Below are 19,188 nucleotides of genomic sequence, written 5' to 3'. Positions count from 1 at the left end.
CCAGAAAATAATAGTTAAATTATGTATGTAAAATCTAGACTTGGTAGCATTCTGCAATCCAATATTTCTTTTTTCTTCTTCTTCTCCATTTTATTTATTTATTTTGGTCAGTCATAGGGCCTGAACTCTGTGCCTGGGCGCTGTCCCTCAGCTCTTCAGCTCAAGGCTAGCACTCTACCACTTGAGCCACAGGGCCACTTCTGAGTTTTTCTGCTTATGTGGTGCTGAGGAATCGAACCCAGGGCCTCATGCATGCAAGGCAAGCACTTTACCACTGAGCCAACTTCCCAGCCCTCTTTTTTATTTTCTAGTCATGGGACTTGTACTCAGGGCCTGGATGTTATCCCTGATATCTTTTGCTCAAGGCTAGCACTCTATCACTTTTTTTTTCCAGTCCTGGAACTTGAACTCAGTGCCTGGCCACTGACCTTGAGCCTCTCTTTGCTCAAGGCTAGCACTCTAACACTTGAGCCACAGCACTACTTCTGGCTTTTTCTGTTTGTGTGGTACTGAGGAATCAAACACAGGGCTTCATGCATACTAGGCAAGCACTCTACCACTAAGCCATATTCCCAGCCCAACTACTTTGAGCCACTGTGCCAATTCCAGTTTTCTGTTTGTTAATTGGAGAGAAGAGTCTCACAGACTTTTCTGCCTAGGCTAGCTTTGTATAGCGATCCTCAGATCTCAGCCTCCTGAGTAGTTAAGATACAGGCATGAGCCACCAGTACCTGGCCCAATATTTCTTTTTTTTTCTTTTTTCTTTGCCAGTCCTAGAGCTTGAACTCCAGGCATACATACTGTCCCTGAGCTTCTTTTTCTTCAAGGCTAGCACTCTACCACTTAGGCCACAGTACTACTTCCAGCTCTTTCTGTTTTGTGGTACTGAGAAATTGAACCCAGGGCTTCATGTATGCTAGGCAAGCATTCTACCACTAAGCCATATTAACAGCCTATGGCCTAGTATTTCTAATTTGCTTTTTTGTTTGTTTTTGGCAAGTACTGAGGCTTGAACTCTAGGCTTCAAGCTCACTCAGCTTGCTTACTAGTGCTCTATCACTTGAGCCACACCTCCAGACCTAATTTTTACTGATTAGAAAGGGAGTTTCTCAGACTTTTCTGCCTGGACTAGGTTTGAACCTTAATCTGCAGATCTCAGACTTCTGAATAGCTAGTATTATAAATTTGAGCCAGTGGCACACAGCTAGTATTTTCAAGAAAAGAGGTACTGTCAGAGGCAGAGTGCTGGTGGCTCACACTTATAATCCTAGCTATTCACAATGCTGAGATCTGAGGATCAAGTTCAAAGCCAAATCAGGCAGGAAAGCCTATGAAACTCTTTTTTTTTTTTTTTTTTTTTTTTTTATTGGTTATGGGGTTTGAACTCTGGGCCTGAGCACTGTCCCTCAGCTCTTCAGCTCAAGGCAAGCGCTCTATCACTTCAGCCACAGCACCACTTCTAATTTTCTAGTGGTTTACTAGAGTAAACCTGAGTAGCTAGGATTACAGGCATAAGCCTGTAAGCCTCAAAGTAGTAGAGTGCTAGACTTAAGCAAAAGAGCTCAAGGGACAGCACCCAGGCCCTAAGTTCAAGCTCCACAACTAACAACAACAAAAAGTTACCCATTTTTTAGAAGGGAAAACCTGAGGTACAATAACCCAAGTCCCAGATTTGGAGCTCAGTTTATCTTCAGAGTTTCTCTTAACCACTCTACTTTTAAAATTGTAACAAGGGAAAAAATAAATTGTAAGCCTGGCGCCAGTGGTTCACGCCTGTAATCCTAGCTACTCAGGAAGCTGAGATCTGAGGATCATGGTTCAAAGCCAGCCTGGGCAGGAAAAGTTCGTGAGACTCTTATCTCCAATAAACCACTCAGAGAACGGTAAGTGGCACTGTCGCTCAAGTGGAAGAGTGCTTGCCTTGAGCTGAGGAGCTGAGGGACAACACCCAGGCCCAGAGTTCAAGCCCCAGGACCGACCAAAAAAAAATAAAATAAAATTTTTAAAAATTAAAAAAAATTAATTGTAGAAATCCTGCAGGCTCAGCTATCAGAAGACTGAAACAGGAAGATTACTTAAGCCCAACTAAAGGCCAGCCTATCCTGTTTAAAAAGTACAAAATAAAATTAAATAAAAATAGAGATGAGTCCAGCAAAACCTTTATTTTAAAAAATAAATAAATTGTTGGGTGCCAGTGGCTCATGCCTGAAATTCTAGCTGCCCAGGAGGCTGAGGTCTGAGGTTCAAAACCAGCCTGAGCAAAAAATAGTCCATGAGACTCTTTTTCCAGTGAACCAACTAAAAGCTGGTAGTGGAGGTGTGGCTCAAGTGGTAGAGTGCCATTCATGTGTGGAAAAAAACTAAAGGACAGTGTCTAGGCCCTGAGTTCAAGCCCCAGTACTGATGCACACACACATACACACACACACACACACATCCTATATATATATATACACACATACATATAAATTATATATATATTCTGGGCTAAGAGCCCGGGGGAAGAGGAAGGAGGGATGAGGTTAAGTGTGGACTTTGAGGAGCAACTAGAGAAGAATGTTTAACATCAATATGTAATACTCTTTATCTAAAGATCTTGAAGGTCACTGTTTACCTTTTTTTTTCTTTTTTTTTTTAACCCAGTCACTACATTGCTCAGGCTAGTCTGGAACTCCTGGATTCTAGCAATGTTCTTTTTTTTTTTTGGGTCCAGTCATGGGGCCTGAACTCTGGGCATGGGCGCTGTCCCTCAGCTCTTCAGCTCAAGGTTAGCGCTCTACCACTTAAGCCACAGCGCCACTTCCGGCTTTTTTCTTTTTGCTTATGTGGTGCTGAGGAATCGAACCCAGGGCCTCAGGCATGCAAGGCAAGCGCTCTACCACTGAGCCACCTTCCCAGCCCTCTAGCAATGTTCTTGCCTCAGCCCCTAATAACATTCTGTCCTAAAACATCTGTTCACTACCCAGCAAGGCCAGTGCTCTGGGGAAAAAGAAGAATTTCACCTCTAACCTTTGTCCCCAGTCCTGGCAGCTCACCTGGGTAACTACTATATCCCAATATTGGCCCAGGGACATCCTTTTCCCCAAACAAACCAACCTCTCCTCACATCCCCCCACTCTGTGTGCTGGCAGATTCTTCGCAGTTCTGTATGTAACTGGCTTGGTTTTTCAAGTCAGATATTTGACTGCTTTATCTCCTACAAAAAGGAGTCATGCCAGCCAGACACTATTCTCCCAGGACCCCTGGTGGCCAGAACAGAGTTGAGACTACAGCCTATTGAATCCCTGAGCCCCTGATTTGTGTCTTTCAAAGAGGGTGTCCCCCAGCAATGACCTCCTCATTGTTTCTGGTCTTTCTATTCCTGTCTCCAGCTTCAGTGGCCACTCTCAGAGCTGACAGTCAGTGTCCAGCATGTGGGGGACCCACCTTGGACTTGGAGAGCCAGAGGGAACTGCTTCATGACTTTGCCAAGAGAAGTATCCTGGATAAGCTGCACCTCCGCCAGCGCCCAACACTGGGCCGGCCTGTGTCCAGATCTGCCCTGAGGACAGCACTACAGCGCCTCCGTGAACTATCACAGGAGGCTCTTCTTGAGGACGACATAGGACAGGAATATGAGATCATCAGCTTTGCGGAGACAGGTGGGTACCTCATCTGCAGTTCTACCCCAAACCCTGATCTCTCAAGGAAAGGAAGTTTCCTCATCAACTTTAGCCTCTCTCATACCATCCAACACCTGTTTCCTATATCCACAGTCCTAAACCCATACTACCACCCCCTAGGCTTTCTCTTCCAGCTCACATATAACCTATCTGCAGCTAGGAATTGGTAAATTTCACCTCTTTGGGGAAGTATCTGCTCTCATTTTCTTTGGATCTTCTCTCTGCAGGTGTCATAAACCTCCATAGGGGTTATCCCATGCAATTCCCAGGCTTAGGCCCAGGGACTGGTGCCTGGGGAGTCCATGCTTTCTCTGGCCACAGGACCAAGCCTCTTTATCCCTAATTCCTTCAGATGTTTTTTTGTTGTTGTGGTTGTTGATAAAAAGAGAAAAATATTGAGAGAGGGAGAGAACACCAAAACCATATTGTATGCTCCACACTGAGGTACACATATCAGAAAAGGATTAAAATAGGACCCATGGGGTGGGAAGTTGGCTCAGTGGTAGAGCACTCGCCTTGCATGCTTAAGGCCCTGGGTTCTATTCCTCAGCACCACATAAGCCGAAAAAAAAAAGCCGGAAGTGGCGCTGTGGCTCAAGTGGTAGAGTGCTAGCCTTGAGCTAAAAGCTGAGGGACAGCACCCAGGCCAAGAGTTCAGGCCCCACGACCGACCAAAAAATAAATAAATAAATAAAATAAAAAATAAAATAGGACCCAGAAACAATGATAGAAGATAAAGGTACTCCCTTGAAGAAGGAATAGTTGAAAATAATGAATTCTAAGACAGATAGTGAGGCTTTTGTAAGCAGGCCAAAATTTCATGATCTTCCTGCTTCAACCTCCCAAGTACTGAGATTGCAGATGTGTACATGATGCCTGGCTTCAACATATGGATTTTAAGTGAACACACACACACACACACACACACACACACCTACATTTATAGCACCCTTTTTCCTGAAGCTTCCGATCACTCAATAGTCTAGCCCTAACTTCTTTAAAACATGGTTTTAAAGCCATGAGTTTCATGGCTAATGACTATAATCCCAACTGCTCTGCCTCTTGGCAGGAGGATCCAAAAATCAAGACCAGTCCAAACAAAGGTAGAGGTGAGACTCTGTCTCAAAAGCAAAATAAAAACATAGGACTGGGGGCACAACTCATAGGCAGAGTGCTTGCCTAGCATATGCAAATCCCCTGGGCTCAATCCCCAGACGGTGATGGAAGACAACTTCAATGTATAAATGCTAGCAATAGTTTACATACATCTTGCTTACTAATGTCTCATTGAGGAAGCAAGTGATCACAGGCAAACTCAGTTTCAGTATGGGGTGGAACTAGATATGAAAACTAGAAGGTTGGGTGAGGGCTGCCAATATAGTAGCCTACTTTTGTTTGTCCTCTGGCCTTTAATAATTCATGTCTCTCTCCCCCGCCCCCTTCCAAATAAATTCCCTTTATTAAGCTATCTGGTTTAGGCTTAAAGTCCAGAGTCTCATCCTCTGAATCAGGTGCAAATAGAGGCAGCTACTTCTTCAGATGTTCAGGTCGTCATGGTGTCTTAAAGCTGGCTCATATGGCTGCCTGAGAGCTTATTGTAAAGTTTCTTACAGCTCTGTGTTCAGTGACTTGCCATTAGTGGCTTAAAATTGGACATTGTAGGAAAATTTGTACTACAGAAATTGGCAAACACTGCAAATCAGGTTTTAAAATTTTTTCCTCTGTAGACCCATTGTTAAACATTTACTAACATACCACTGCCTGTGTCCTAAAAATATGCTATCTACCTCCCACTCACTGTACACAGAATACTGAGGCAGGGACAGGATTGACTGTGATAGATATTCCCGTTCACAATGTGGTACGGGAGAGTGGGACATAGAGCAGTCCCTGAGCAATAAATCGATAAAAGTTTTTTTTATTATAAAATAGAGTCTCTTTATGTAGTCCAACTTATTCCTCTGAGACTATAGACAAAGCACCTCTACACCCAGTACTTGTCCATAAAAATTTGAATTTCAATCCAGGAATGCATCTCTCAGTCCATCCTAGACCCACAATTCCCTTGATAGGGGCCTGATTCTGTACAAGATTTCTCTACTGTTGATCACTGGCTCCCAGTTAGCCCTCAGTTCCCTACTTTCTCTTATGTCTTCCTTTTTGAATGGGGAATAACGTATGTTTGCAATGAGCAGTTTTCTTAGCTGACTTACTACTCAAAGAAGGGGGAACCCGGAGTTCTCTTTTTTCTTTTTCTTTTTTAAGATAGAATCTTAACTAAGTAGTCTAGGCTGAACTTCAAATTACACTATGTTGGCCTTGAACTCCTAATCCCACTATCTCATCCTCCTGAGTACTGAGATGACAGATACGAATTCAGCGTACCTACTCTCTTTTTTGCTTTTGGTTTTTGCAGTACTAGAGATGGAATCCAGGTCTTAAATATTATACAAGACTCTAACACTGAGCTACAACCGCCTAGCTCCTATTTCTTCTCTCTCTCTCTCTCTCTCTCTCTCTCTGTCTTTTTCTCTCTTTCCCTCTCTCTGTTTTCAAATCCTGGGACTTGAACTCAGGGCCTGGATGCTGTTTCACAGCTTTTTTACTCAAGGCCAATACTCTACCACTTGAGCTATAGCTCCACTTCTAGCTTTTCAGTGGTTAATTAGAAATAAAAGACTCATGGACTTTCTTGCCTGGGTTGGCTTCAAACCTTGATCCTCAGACCTCAGCTTCTTGAGTAGCTAGGATTACTGATTCTTGGCCCTCTTTTCATTTTGAAGTAGTTGTATTTCTTTTGATTATTAGAATTTTCTTTAAAAGTTGATGTGATCTCTAAATAACAAATTGTAGTCCACTTACTTAGTCTACTCAAGCATCCCACTGTATGAAGATAAACTCTCATTTAAGCTACAAGTCAGTGTCATGGTATGTTATGAAGAAGCGCTTTTGTCTAGTTGAGAGAACTTACAGAATATCACTTTACTTTTTTTCTAGCCTATATCACCTTCCATTTTAGGTTTTAACAGATGTTAGAGCTAGACAAAAGAGTTTTTTTGTTTGTTTGTTTTTTACCAGTCATGGGGCCTGAACTCTGGGCCTGGGCACTGTCCCTCAGCTCTTCAGCTCAAGGCTAGTGCTCTACCACTTGAGCCATAGCACCACTTCTAGCTTTTTCTGCTTATGTGGTGCTGAGGAATTGAACCCAGGGCCTCATGCATGCAAGGCAAGCACTGTACCACCAAGCCACCTTCCCAGCCCTAAACAAAAGGTTTACAGCTGACCTTTTATTTACTCTGATCTTCACTCAGCAGCCATGCTTTTTAACTGGATTTGAATTTCTGAGCTTCTTATTTTGAGACACTTCCATTAAACAAAGAAGTAAGGAAAAGAGGTTCTATTTTTCAACCTAGCTAGTCCATTTAGGAATATTTTTTCTTGAAAATAGAATCAATTCTTTTATATTGTTTTGTTTTTAAATTGTTAGCATAAATTAATTGTACAAAGAAGATCATTGCAATATTTACATATGCTCATCAAAGTACATACATGCATTTTGATAACAATCACTCTGTATTACTCTTTCTTAACCTCCATTTACACAATTCCTAAAAAAAAAAAAAAAAAAAAAAAATTATCTCTCTCCTGAAATGCCTTATCATGGCCAGCTAAAATGAGCCAACTGGCATTTTCAGCATTCTGCCTGGAAATATCTGTAGCTAAATTCACAACTTGGTTAGCTGTGGTTTCTGGCTTCCAAGTTACCACAGGTGACAGCCAATACATAACTCAGGTTCTCCTTTCCCCAGCTTCCAGCAGCAATTTCCTCACTGCTCCCCCATCTTCACTAAGTCCCTTTCCTTGCCTTCTAACCTCTGCCTGCAACGTAGTCTGAAAGCAAGTACTCCATATTGTAGGCTTTGGTTGTAGTAGCACACCACTTCTAATACTAATTTTCTGTTTCAGTTCTTTATTAATATAACATACCAGTCCCAAATATAGAGTTTTGTTTGTGCACTACTGGAAGTTAACCATGGCCTCATAAATGTAGGAAAGAGTACTATCACTAAGCTATGCCTAACCATCTTAAAACAACAAATGCATTATTTCTCGTGATTTTGTAACATCGTAAGGTTTACCTGAACATTTCTTCTCCTCCACTGGGTGTACCATGCAACTATATTTAGCTAAGAGCTCAAATGGGACTTTTTTTTTTTAATTGGGGCTTGAACTGAGGGCCTACGTGCTCTTAGCTTTTCCATTCATGGCTGGCACTCTTCCACTTTATTTGTATCCCCCACTTCCAACTTTTTACTAGTTAATTGGAAATAAAAGTCTCACAAACTTTTCTGCCTGGTGACTTCCCCTGATCTCAGCCTCTTGAGTAGCTAAAGTGCAGATCCAAGCCATCCTGCCCAAAGGGACTTCACATCAAAAACTGATCCCTGATACTCCAAAGTCTCACTCCACATAGCTTTTTATAACATAGTAGTCTAGCTCAAAGTTCTTTTAAGCAACTGTGCCTAGCTTTCAAAACTCAAAAGTCAATTATATAAATACAAATCAAACTTTTGCCTGCAGCATGCTTGCTAATCCCTTACTTATAGGAGACCTTACCTGAAAGATCAAACAAAAGAATTGAGGGCCTGGCTCAAGTGGTTGAATGTTTGTCTAGAAAACATGCAGCCCCAAGTGCAATCTCCAACACCACTGCAAATTAAAAATAACAGGCATTTTTGTTTTATTCTCTTTTGTTTGAGACAGGGTCTTGCTAGATAGCCCAAGCTGGCTTTGAACTCCAGATGTTCCTGCCTTAGCCTCCTCCCAAAAGGCTTTGGACTTTTTCACCAATAAGTGAGAAAGGGTTGTTTGGTTGGGTAATTTGTTGTTGTTGTTCTGTTTATTTTTGCTACTGAGGTTTGAGCTCAACTCCTTGTCCTTGCTAGGTAAGCAATCTACCACTTCAGTAACAACTCCATCACTTTTTGCTTTGTTTTCAAATAGAATCTCATATTTTGCTGCAATCCTCCTATTTATGCTTCCCACATTGTTGAATGACAGACATGTACTATCATGTCCAGCATTTTATTGGTTAAAATGGGGTCTGGCTAACTTTTTGATCAAGCTGGTCCCAAATCTCAAACTTCTCAGGGCCTCAGCTGAGACACCAGATTCAGTCTAAGATTTTTCTGAGAGTATAAATTGTATGATCCACCACCTAGGTTTTTGGAAAACAATTGTTAGTATAAAAGAATACCTACACCAGGCAACAGAGGCTCATGCCTATAATCCTAGCTACTCAGGAGGCTGAGATCTGAGGATCTCGGTTAAAAGCCAGCCTGGGCAGGAAAGTCAGTGAGACTCTTATCTCCAATTAACCACCAGAAAAACAGAAGTGTGCTGTGGCTCAAGTAGTAGAGCGTTCCCTTTGAACTGAAGAGCTGAGGGATAGCACCCAGGCCTAGAGTTCAAGCCCCATGAGCAACCAAAAATAAATAAATAAATAAATAAATAAATAAATAAAATAAAGAAGACTTAAAGAAATGAGAGCTCATTCAACAAATATTCATTGAGTGGATACTATGTACAAAGAACTGGGAGTCCAATGGTGAGCCACACAAACAAAATCTCTGCCTTTACAGAACTTGTGTGTGTGTGTGTGTGTGTTCGTAGGGCTTGAGCTCTGAGCTTGGGTGCTGTCCCTCAGCTTTTCAGCTCAAGCCTAGCGCTCTATCACTTGAGCCACAGCACCACTTCCAGTTTTCTTTTCTTTTTTTTGGGGGGGGGGGGTCCGGTCGTGGGGCCTGAACTCTGGGCCTGGGCGCTGTCCCTCAGCTCTTCAGCTCAAGGCTAGCGCTCTACCACTTGAGCTACAGCACCACTTCCGGCTTTTTTCTTATGTGGTGCTGAGGAATTGAACCCAGGGCCTCAAGCATGCAAGGCAAGCGCTCAACCACTGAGCCAAGTTCCCAACCCCGCACTTCCAGTTTTCTGAGTGGTTTATTGAAGATAAGAGTCTCACAGACTTTCTTGCCCGGGCTGGCTTTGAACTGCGATCCTCAGATCTCAGCCTCCTGAGAAGCTAGGATTATAGGCGTGAGCCACCCACACCTGGCCAGAACTTATATTTTAACTGGAGGGAAGGAAGAAATTTTAAGAGGAAACATACAATAAATAATTGTGCAACAACCAAGATGATTACAAGGCATTATATGCTATAGGGTTAAGCAAGATGATGCATTAGAGAGACAAAGGATCTTTTTGTTGTTTTATTTTGTTTTGCTTTTTGTTTTTGTCAGTCAAGAGGCTTGAACTCAGGGCCTGGGCACTGTTTCGGAGCTCTTTTGTGCAAGGCTAGCACTCTACCACTTTGAGCCACAGTTCCATTTCTGATAGAGGCTCTTTTAGATAGGCTAGTCAAGAGAAACTTTCTAAGGAAGAAACTCTGAAGCTGAATGTCAAGAACAACTAGTCATTCAAAGATCTTGGAAAGACACTCCTGGCAAGAAATAGCATGTGTGAAGTCCACAAGACAGGTGCATGTTTGGTAGGTTCGAGAAACAGAAAAGAAGTCAGTAGAGGTAGAGTGTGGTATTTAAATGGCAGACTGCTTAATCACACATTTTCTATGTTAGGGGGTTTAGCTGGTAACAGCCCCCGGAAACCATTGAAGCTAAAACTGATCAGATTTATGTAACGAAAAGATCATGCTGAGCCAGGCGCCAGTGGTTCACGTCTGTAATCCTAGCTACTCAGGAGGCTTAGATCTGAGGATCTCAGTTCAAAGCCAGCCTGGGCAAGGGAAGTCCGTGAGACTCTTATCTCCAATAAACAACTAGAAAACTGGAAGTGGCTCTGTGGCTCAAGCAGTAGAGCACTGGCCTTGAGCTGAAGAGAACAGGGACAGCGCCCAAGCCCAGAGTTCAAGCCCCACAATCAACAACAACAAAAAAAAAAAACAAAGTTCATGCTGGAACTATATAGAGAATGATATTTTTATTACGTAAATTTGATGTGTAATCCTAGCTATCAGGAGGCTGAGATCTGAGGATCTCAGGGTTTAAAGCCAGCTTGGGCAGAAGAGTCTGTGAAACTTATCTCAAATTAACCAGCAAAAGGCCAGAAGTAGACCTGTAGTAGACTGCCAGCCAAGAAAGAAAGCAAGAAAACAAGGAAGGAAGGAAGGAAGGAAGGAAGGAAGGAAGGAAGGAAGGAAGGAAGGAAGGAAGGAAGGAAGGAAGGAAGGAAGGAAAGAAAGAAAGAAAGAAAGAGAGAGAGAAAGAGAGAGAAAGAAAGAAAGGTCAATTGAGAGCTCAAGGCCCTGAGTTCAAGCCCTGGTTGATATTTGGAGATATTTGTTTTGAAAAGTGAGTGAGATTACTTAGGACATTTTTGCTATAGTTCTGAGTGATTGTTGGTTGAACCAATATAAATTGGAGTGAAGTTGATAGATCTTTAAGGTAATATCAAAATATATAGTAAGGGTATTCAAGGTTTGGCTGAACTGATGCATTTATTTAGAGAAGGGGAAGACTAGAGAAAGAACAGCTTTGGATTAGAAAGATAAATCTAGAGTTCTTTGAACATAAAAAGTTTACAATATCATTTGATATCAAAATGGAATATCAGACAGGCAGCCATATCTACAAGCCCAGGGCTCAGGGACTTGTCAGAGCCAGAGATATATACTCAAGGGTCATCAGCAATGAGTATATTGGAAATCCATGAGAACAAGTATAGCTAGCGTTGGGAACTCAGGACCTCCAACATTCAGAGGTCAAGCAAATAAGCAGTTGTCAGCAAAGAAGGAAAAGATAGAGTGGCCAATGTCCTCAAACAGAAGAAAATCCTTAAAAAGGAGGGGAGCGATTATGCCAAACACTGGTTAAAGATCAAAAAGATAAATTTAAAGAGACAGATTTGGCAAAGAAGAATGTATTAGTGATTTTGACACGAGCAATTTCAAATAGAATAGAGGGAGTGGAAGCACATTGAGAGGCTTCAGTAAGGCTGATGAATGCTGAAGGAAAATTAGACAGTTATAATGAGGATATAAAGAAATATGCAGCTGGGATCAGTGGATCACAACTGTAATCCTAGCTACTCAAGAGGCTAAGATCTGAGGACTGCAGTTCAAAGCCAGTCCAGGCAGAAAAAGTCCCTAGGAGACTCTTATCTCCAATAAACTTCTCGAAAACTAGAAGTGGCACTGTGGCTCAAAGTGGTAGAGTGCTAGCCTTGAGCAAAAGAGCTTAGGAACAGTAACTAGGTCCTAAGTTCGAGCCCCGCGACCAACAATAAATGAAAGAAGGAAAGAAAGAAAAAAGAAAGAAAGAGAAAGGAAGAAAGAAAGAAGGAAAGGAAGAAAGAAAGAAAGAAAGAAAGAAAGAAAGAAAGAAAGAAAGAAAGAAAGAAAGAAAGAAAGAAAGAAAGAAAGAAAGGAAGGAAGGAAGGGAACAAAGAATGCAAGCTTGGTATGGTAGAACCTCCACAGCTACTCGGGAGGCTGAGACTGGCCAAATTTAAAGAGACCATATCTCAAAAGCAAAATAAAAGACCTGGGGGCATGGTTCAAGTGAAAAAGTGATTGCCTAGCATAAAGAAGGCCTTGGGTTCAATGCTCAGTATGTAATCAGTCACTAAACAAATCAATGGGAAGGGAAAAGCTGATGCTGGTGACTCAGACCTGTAATCTTATCTACACAGGAGGCTGAGATCTGAGGATCACAGTTTGAAGCCAGCCTGGGCAGGAAAGTCCATGAGACTCTTATCTCCAATAAAATACCAAAAAAGCTGGAAATAGAGCTGTGGTTCAAGTGGTAGAAGAAGCTCAGGGACAGTGGCCAGGCTCCAAGTTTAAGCCCCAGGACTTGCCCCCCCAAAAAAAATTTTTTTAAGAGAAGGAAAGGTGCAGACATTAAAACCATTTTGAGCCAGGCACTGGTGGCTTACTCCTGTAATCCTAACTACTGAAGAGGCTGAAAAGTACAAGATTGCAGTTTGAAGCCTGATACATATGTTATAAATAAGAAGCTAGAAACTGAGCCTTCACATAGTGATTCCCAGGTCTGTATACTCAGTATAGATATGAATGAAATATGTAATCTAGAAACTACCCACCTTTAGATTGTATTAACTGACCATGAGTATGGCCAAGAATTTCCTTCAGTGTGTAGAAAAAAGAAATGAAAATCAAAGACAGATCTTGAAGAACTCTTGTATTAAGTATGATCAAAAGCAAGGAAGACCAGCAAAGAAAACTAAAGGAGAATGGAAAGAATTGTATCATTGTATCAGGCCAGGCACTGGTGGCTCACGCCTATAATCCTAGCTACTCAAAAGGCTGAGATCTGAGGATTGCAGTTCAAAGCCAGCCCAGGCAGGAAAGTTCATAACACTCTCCAATTAATCACCAGAAAACTGGAAGTGGTGCTGTGGCTCAAGTGGTAGAGTGCTGGCCTTGAGCTGAAGAGCTGAGGGACAGCGCACAGGCCCAGAGTTCAATCACCACAACTGACAAAAACAAAAAAAACAAACAAAGAGTTGTATCATGAAAGTCAAGAGAAAAGAATATTCAGGGCCAGGGCTGGGAAGGTGGGTCAATGGTAGAGTGCTTGCCTTGCATGCATGAGGCCCTGGGTTCGATTCCTCAGCACCACATAAGCAGAAAATCCCAGAAGTGGTGCTGTGGCTCAAGTGGTAGAGTGCTAACCTTGAGCTGAAGAGCTGAGGGACAACACCCAAGCCCAGAGTTCAAGCCCCACAACCAACAACAACAACAACAACAAAAGAATAATATGGGTCAGATGCTGGAGACTCACACCTATAATCCTAGCTACTTATAAGGCTGAGATCTGAGGATCACAGTTCAAAACCAGCCTGGGCAGGAAAGTATGCGAGACTCTTATCTCCAATTTATCACCAGAAAACAGGAAGTGGAGCTGTGGTTCAAAGTGAAAGAGTGCTAGCCTTGAGCAAAAGAACCTGGGAACCTAGCCCTTAAGTTCAAGCCCCATGACTGACCAAAAGAAAGAAATATTCAGGAAGGGAAGGATGGGCAACAAAGCTATCTCTCTTCCTTTTTCTTTTTTTTTTCTTTTCTTTTTTTTTTTTTTGCTAGTCATGGGGCTTGAACTCAGGTCCTGAGCACTATCCCTCAGCTTCTTTTGCTTAAGGCTAGCACTCTACTTCTTGAGCCACAGCACCACTTCCAGCTTTTTCTGTTTATGTGGTACTGAGGAATTGAACCCAGGGCTTCATGCATGCTAGGCAAGCACTCTATCACTAAGCCACATTCCCAGCCCCAAGCTGGGTAAGTTATGATGAACAGAAATTTATTTGTCATGGTTCTGGAGGCTGGGAGGTATAAGACTGAGTAGGGCAAAGAGAAGATATTGAGGAATCTAGTTCTTTAAGAAGCCTATTTCTAGCTGAGTGCCAGTGGTTCACACATGTAATCTTAGCTACTCAGAAGTCTGAGATCTGAGGATTGTGGTTTGAAGCCAGCATGCACAGCAAAATCCATGAGACTCTTACCAGTAATTAACCACCAAAAAGCCAGAAGTAGAGGTGTGGCTTCAGTGGTAGAGTAGCAATCTTAAGCTTAAAAAGCCAAGCAAGCGCTCAAGACCCTGAGTTCAAACCTCATTACAGGCACACAAAAAAACTTTTTTAATGCCTTTGGAGTCATTCTCCCAGTGCCTTTAATAATCATAACTAGCTTGCTTCTGTGCATAATAATCTCCTACCAAAAGATCAGGTTGGGTCTTGAGTAAAAGACCTCAGGGACAGTGCCCAAGCCATGGTTTAAGCCCCACGATCAACCAAAAAAAAAAAAAATCAGACTGAGTTCCACCCTTGATTTTCTCCCCAGAATACTCCTTTGATCCCTTATAGCTAGACTGGGGATTTTCCAAATCTTTATGTTCTACTTCCTTTAGTTATAAATTCCATATTTAAATCTTTTCTTATTTTTTACTATATATAGTTTAAAAACAGCCATGCAGCTCCTTCAGTATTCTGCTTAGACATTTCTTCTTCCAGATAACCAAGTTTATTCTTAATTTCTTCCTTCCATGAAGCCCTAGGATATGGACACAACTCATTCAAACCTTTTGCCACTTTATACCAAGAATGGCCTGTATTCTGGTTTCTAGTGACAGGTTCTTTATTTCCATTGGAGACCTCATCAGAACTGCTTTTCTTTTTTCTTTTTTTTTTTTTGGTGGGGGGAGGAGTCTGGTCGTGGGGCCTGAACTCTGGGCCTGGGTGCTGTCCCTCAGCTCTTCAGCTCAAGGCTAGCATTCTACCACTTGAGCCACAGCGCCACTTCCGGCTTTTTCTGCTTATGTGGTGCTAAGGAATTGAACCTAAGGCCTCATGCATGGGAGGCACTCTACCACTGAGCCACCTTCCCAGCCCCTCAGAACTGCTTTTCTTATCCATATTTCTACCACATTCTAATCAATAGCACTAAGTAATCTCTAAGAAGAGTCAGAGTCTTCCCTCCTCTATTCCTTGCCCAGATTCAGAGCCCTGCTATATTATCAGGTATTTATTATAGAAATGTCTCATTCTCATTACTGACTGAATTAATCCATTCTTCACTGCCACAAGAGAATATCACCAGATGAGTGAATTGTTAGTTTTGTAAAAAAAAAATTATTACAAAAGTGATGCACAGAGAGGTTACAGTTATATAAGTCAGGTAATGAGTACATTTCTTTTTGGATAATGTCACTCCTTCAAAATTGGTTATTTGTAATGGACATATTAGCTCATGGTTTGGAAGTCTAAGATCAAAGGAGGGAATAGCCACATCTAGAGTTGGCCTGCTTGCTGCATCATTCTATGGCAGAAGGGTAAAGAGAAGGCAAGGGAAGTGTGAAGTGTATAAAAAACAAACACAAAAGACAAAAGAAACACACAAAACAACCATTCCCAAGACAAGGACATTAGTTCCTTATATGAGGGATATGAGGGATTTGATCCCTGTAACCCAAATGTCTCCCATTAGAGCCCCACCTCCCAACACCACCACATTGGGAGCCAAACTAGTGGTAAGCCTGTAGTCCCAGCTACTCGTGGCTGAGAAAGGAGGACTTTTTTTTTTTTTGCCAGTCCTGGGCACTGTTCCTTAGCTTCTTTTGCTCAAGGCTAGCACTCTACCACTTGAGCCACAGTGTCACTTCCAGCTTTTTCTGTTTATTTGGTACTGAGGAATTGAACCCAGGGCTTCATGTATGCTAGACAAGCATACATTTCCAGCCCCAGAGGATTTTGTTTGTTTTTGTCAGTTGTGGGGCTTGAACACAGGGCCCTGTCCCTTAGCCTTTTTCTTTTTTCTTTTTGCCAATCGTAGGACTTGAACTAAGGGCCTGGGCACTGTCGCTGAACTTCTTTTGCTCAATGTAAGCACCCTACCACTTGGGCCACAGTACCAATTCTAGCTTTTTCTGTTTATGTGATACTGAGGAATTGAACCTGAGCACATTCCCAGCCCTCCTTTTTGTTCAAGGCTAGCACTCTACCACTTTGAACCACAGCTCCACTTCCTATTTCTGGTGGTTAATTGGAGAGAAGAGTCTCATGAACTTTCCTGCCCAGGCTGGCTTCAAACTGTAATCCTCAAATCTCAGCCTCCTGAGCAGCTAGGGTTATAGGCAGAAGCACCCAGCAGAAAGATCATATTTTTTGTATGTATGTTTGTGGTACTGGAAATCAAACCCAGAGTCTCCCATATGACAAGAGCTCTACCACTTGAACCATGACATTTTGTTGATATACATTTTTTGTTCAAGACTGGGACTTGAACTGGGTATCTGATGCTTTTGCTTATTGACTGGTGCTCTACCACCTAACCCACACCTCTACCCCCCCCCCCCCTTTTGTTGATATTTTGCTTTGGAGATGGAGTTCACTACTTTTTCCCAGGTTGGCCTTGAATTTTCAATGCTCCTGCCTCCTGTAGCTGGATTTACAGGCTGAGTCATTACACTCGGCCAAGAGGATTGGCTCTGACCTCACCAGTTCCAGGCCAGACTGGGCAACTGTGAGACCTTGTTTCACAACAGACAGACATCCTAGCTATTCAGGAGGCTGATCAGAGGATCAAAGTTCAAAGTCAACACAGGCATAAAAGTCTGTGAGTCTCTGATCTGCAATTAACCAGCAAAAAGCCAGAAGTGAAGTTGTAACTCAAGTGGTAGATTACCAGCCTTGAGCAAAGAAGCCAAGTGAGAGGCGAGGCCCTGAGTTCAAGTCCTAGCATTAGCGCCAAACGTATTAAGACCAAACCAAACCAAAACAAAACAAAACCTTATTGGGGATTAAGTTTCCAACCCATGAACTTTAGAAGGCACATTCAAATTATAGCAAATAAAAGTGATAGGAATTCAGTTATGCTGAGGATAGAGGGCATCTGGGAAAAATGACACAAGGCTGAGATGATGGGCTTTTTTATGTCCACAGGCCTCTCCAACATCAACCAGATTCGTCTTGATTTCCACTTCCCTGACAGAAATTCTGGTGGCATGGAGATCCAGCAGGCTAGCCTCATGCTCTTTATGCAACTCCCTCCCAACAGTACCTGCACTGTGAATGTGAAGGTCCTCATGCTAAGACCACATGACACCAATCTCACCTTGATTGCGCAGCACCTGCTGGAGGTGGATGCCAGTGGCTGGCACCAGATCTTCCTGGGGCCTGAAGCTCAGGCTGCCTGCAGCCAGGGACACCTTACCTTGCAGCTGGTACCTGAAGGCCAGAGAGCCCACAGATCAGACATCCTGGGTGGGACTTCCCATAGGCCTTTTGTGGTTGCCCGGGTAAGAGTTGGGGGCAAGCACCGGGTTCGCCGACGAGGTATAGACTGCCAGGGTGGATCCAGGATGTGCTGTCGACAAGAGTTCTTTGTAGACTTCCGTGAGATTGGCTGGCACGACTGGATCATTCAGCCTGAGGGCTACGCAATGAACTTCTGCACAGGACAGTGCCCACTACACGTGGCGGGCATGCCTGGCATTGCTGCATCCTTCCACACTGCAGTGTTCAATCTGCTCAAAGCTAATGCAGCTGCTGGCACCGCCAGAGGGGGTTCGTGCTGTGTGCCCACAATCCGACGTCCCCTGTCTCTGCTCTACTATGACAAGGACAGCAATATTGTCAAAACTGACATACCTGACATGGTGGTAGAGGCCTGTGGGTGCAGTTAGCCTATGTGTGGAATAGGGAGTCCATGGAGGGAAGAAGGGGGAAGCTGAGCAAATGTACTCTCACACAGATGTCCTTCCTTAAGAGAAAAAAATTATACTATTTCTGCCTCTGTCCTGGTTCTTGACTCTCTCTTCCTGAGCCACCTATAAAAATTACTCAACCTTTGAGTTTACATCAAAATGGAGTCACTGCACCGCCTTCATGACCACCAGTCCTTCTCCTAGAATACAGTTTATCCAGTGTGCCACCCACTTCAAGGACCTGGCCCACCTCCAATCACGATCGCTATCATTTGGTTCCCAAGCCTTCAACTCTACAATCTACTGTTCCCTCTGCTCTTTCCGCCTAATGGTCCTCACTCCAGGATGAGTTGACCCAACCCCTTCTCCTAATTTTTCTAGGTCTCCAGAAAGCCCCTTCCTTGGATTCACCAAAGATTTTAGATAACTGCTTTCCAAAGCGAAGCCCATCCCCTTCTGTATCTTGCCCTTTAGTCATTTCTCAGTCCTTCTTTGCCCTTGGGGCTGTGGCACCTGGGCCACATCACCCTGCCCTCTGCCTTCCTGTTAGATTTGACTAAGGAAAGAGTCAGGCAAAGACCCAAGTATAGGATGGTACAGACTTCAGAATAGTTGCCATTCCTGCTCCCCATTGCTTTTGTACCATGATTCTGTGTAACTATGGCTGTGTCCATGGATCCAGATGTGACTCCAGTGGTGCCTTGATTCTGGCATCACTGTTTCAACATTAGGTGTCCTAACACTTGTCCCCATTTTTAGTCTCTTGTACTTCAATATTCCTTTTGTTGGTTCCCTTACTCTGCCTCCTCCTCTTTAAATACTTCCTTTCACTAAGTCGTCTTGATGAAAAGATTCTAGATAGCTAATGTGGACCCTCAATTTCCTGCCAGGACCCTAACTAGATGGGTCTTCTGTCTCCTACTAGGATACCCTAAATGACTGGAGCCTGCCTGCCCACTCTGCTCTGTCTTCACCTGGACTCTTCTGGGTTTATGTGGTATATCCATCTCATACTTCATGTCTTTCCTTCAGGCTGCTCCTCTCCTTCCTTAGGCTCTCTCCATACTCCAGAACCATATATTGACGGTATCATGGCTAATAAAGAGCTACATGTTGCTGGGTTAGCTCATGCCTATTCTTAGCTACTCAAGAGACTGAGATCTGAAGATCATGATTCGAAGCTAACTTGAGCAGAAAAGTCTGTGAGACTCTGTTTTCTTTTAATTTTTTATTGTTCTTATAAAGGTGATGTAAGCCAGATGCTGGTGGCTCACATTGTAATCCTAGCTACT

At 43.0% G+C, this 19,188-nt stretch overlaps 1 protein-coding gene across 1 annotated transcript; it reads left to right on the top strand.

Annotated features, from left to right (window-relative positions):
• Positions 1-3,328: 3,328 nt before the first annotated feature.
• Inhbc (inhibin subunit beta C) lies at positions 3,329-17,875 on the top strand. The gene is made up of 2 exons (XM_042698607.1): positions 3,329-3,641; positions 17,133-17,875. Exons 1-2 carry the CDS (start codon positions 3,329-3,331, stop codon positions 17,873-17,875), a joined length of 1,056 nt encoding a protein of 351 aa, XP_042554541.1.
• The last annotated feature ends 1,313 nt before the right edge of the window (positions 17,876-19,188 follow it).

The sequence above is a fragment of the Dipodomys spectabilis genome, unplaced genomic scaffold, assembly GCF_019054845.1.
Source record: "Dipodomys spectabilis isolate Male_0828 unplaced genomic scaffold, ASM1905484v1 ptg000234l, whole genome shotgun sequence".
NCBI classification, from domain to species: domain Eukaryota; kingdom Metazoa; phylum Chordata; class Mammalia; order Rodentia; family Heteromyidae; genus Dipodomys; species Dipodomys spectabilis.
This window is presented reverse-complemented; position numbering and strand designations above follow the sequence as displayed.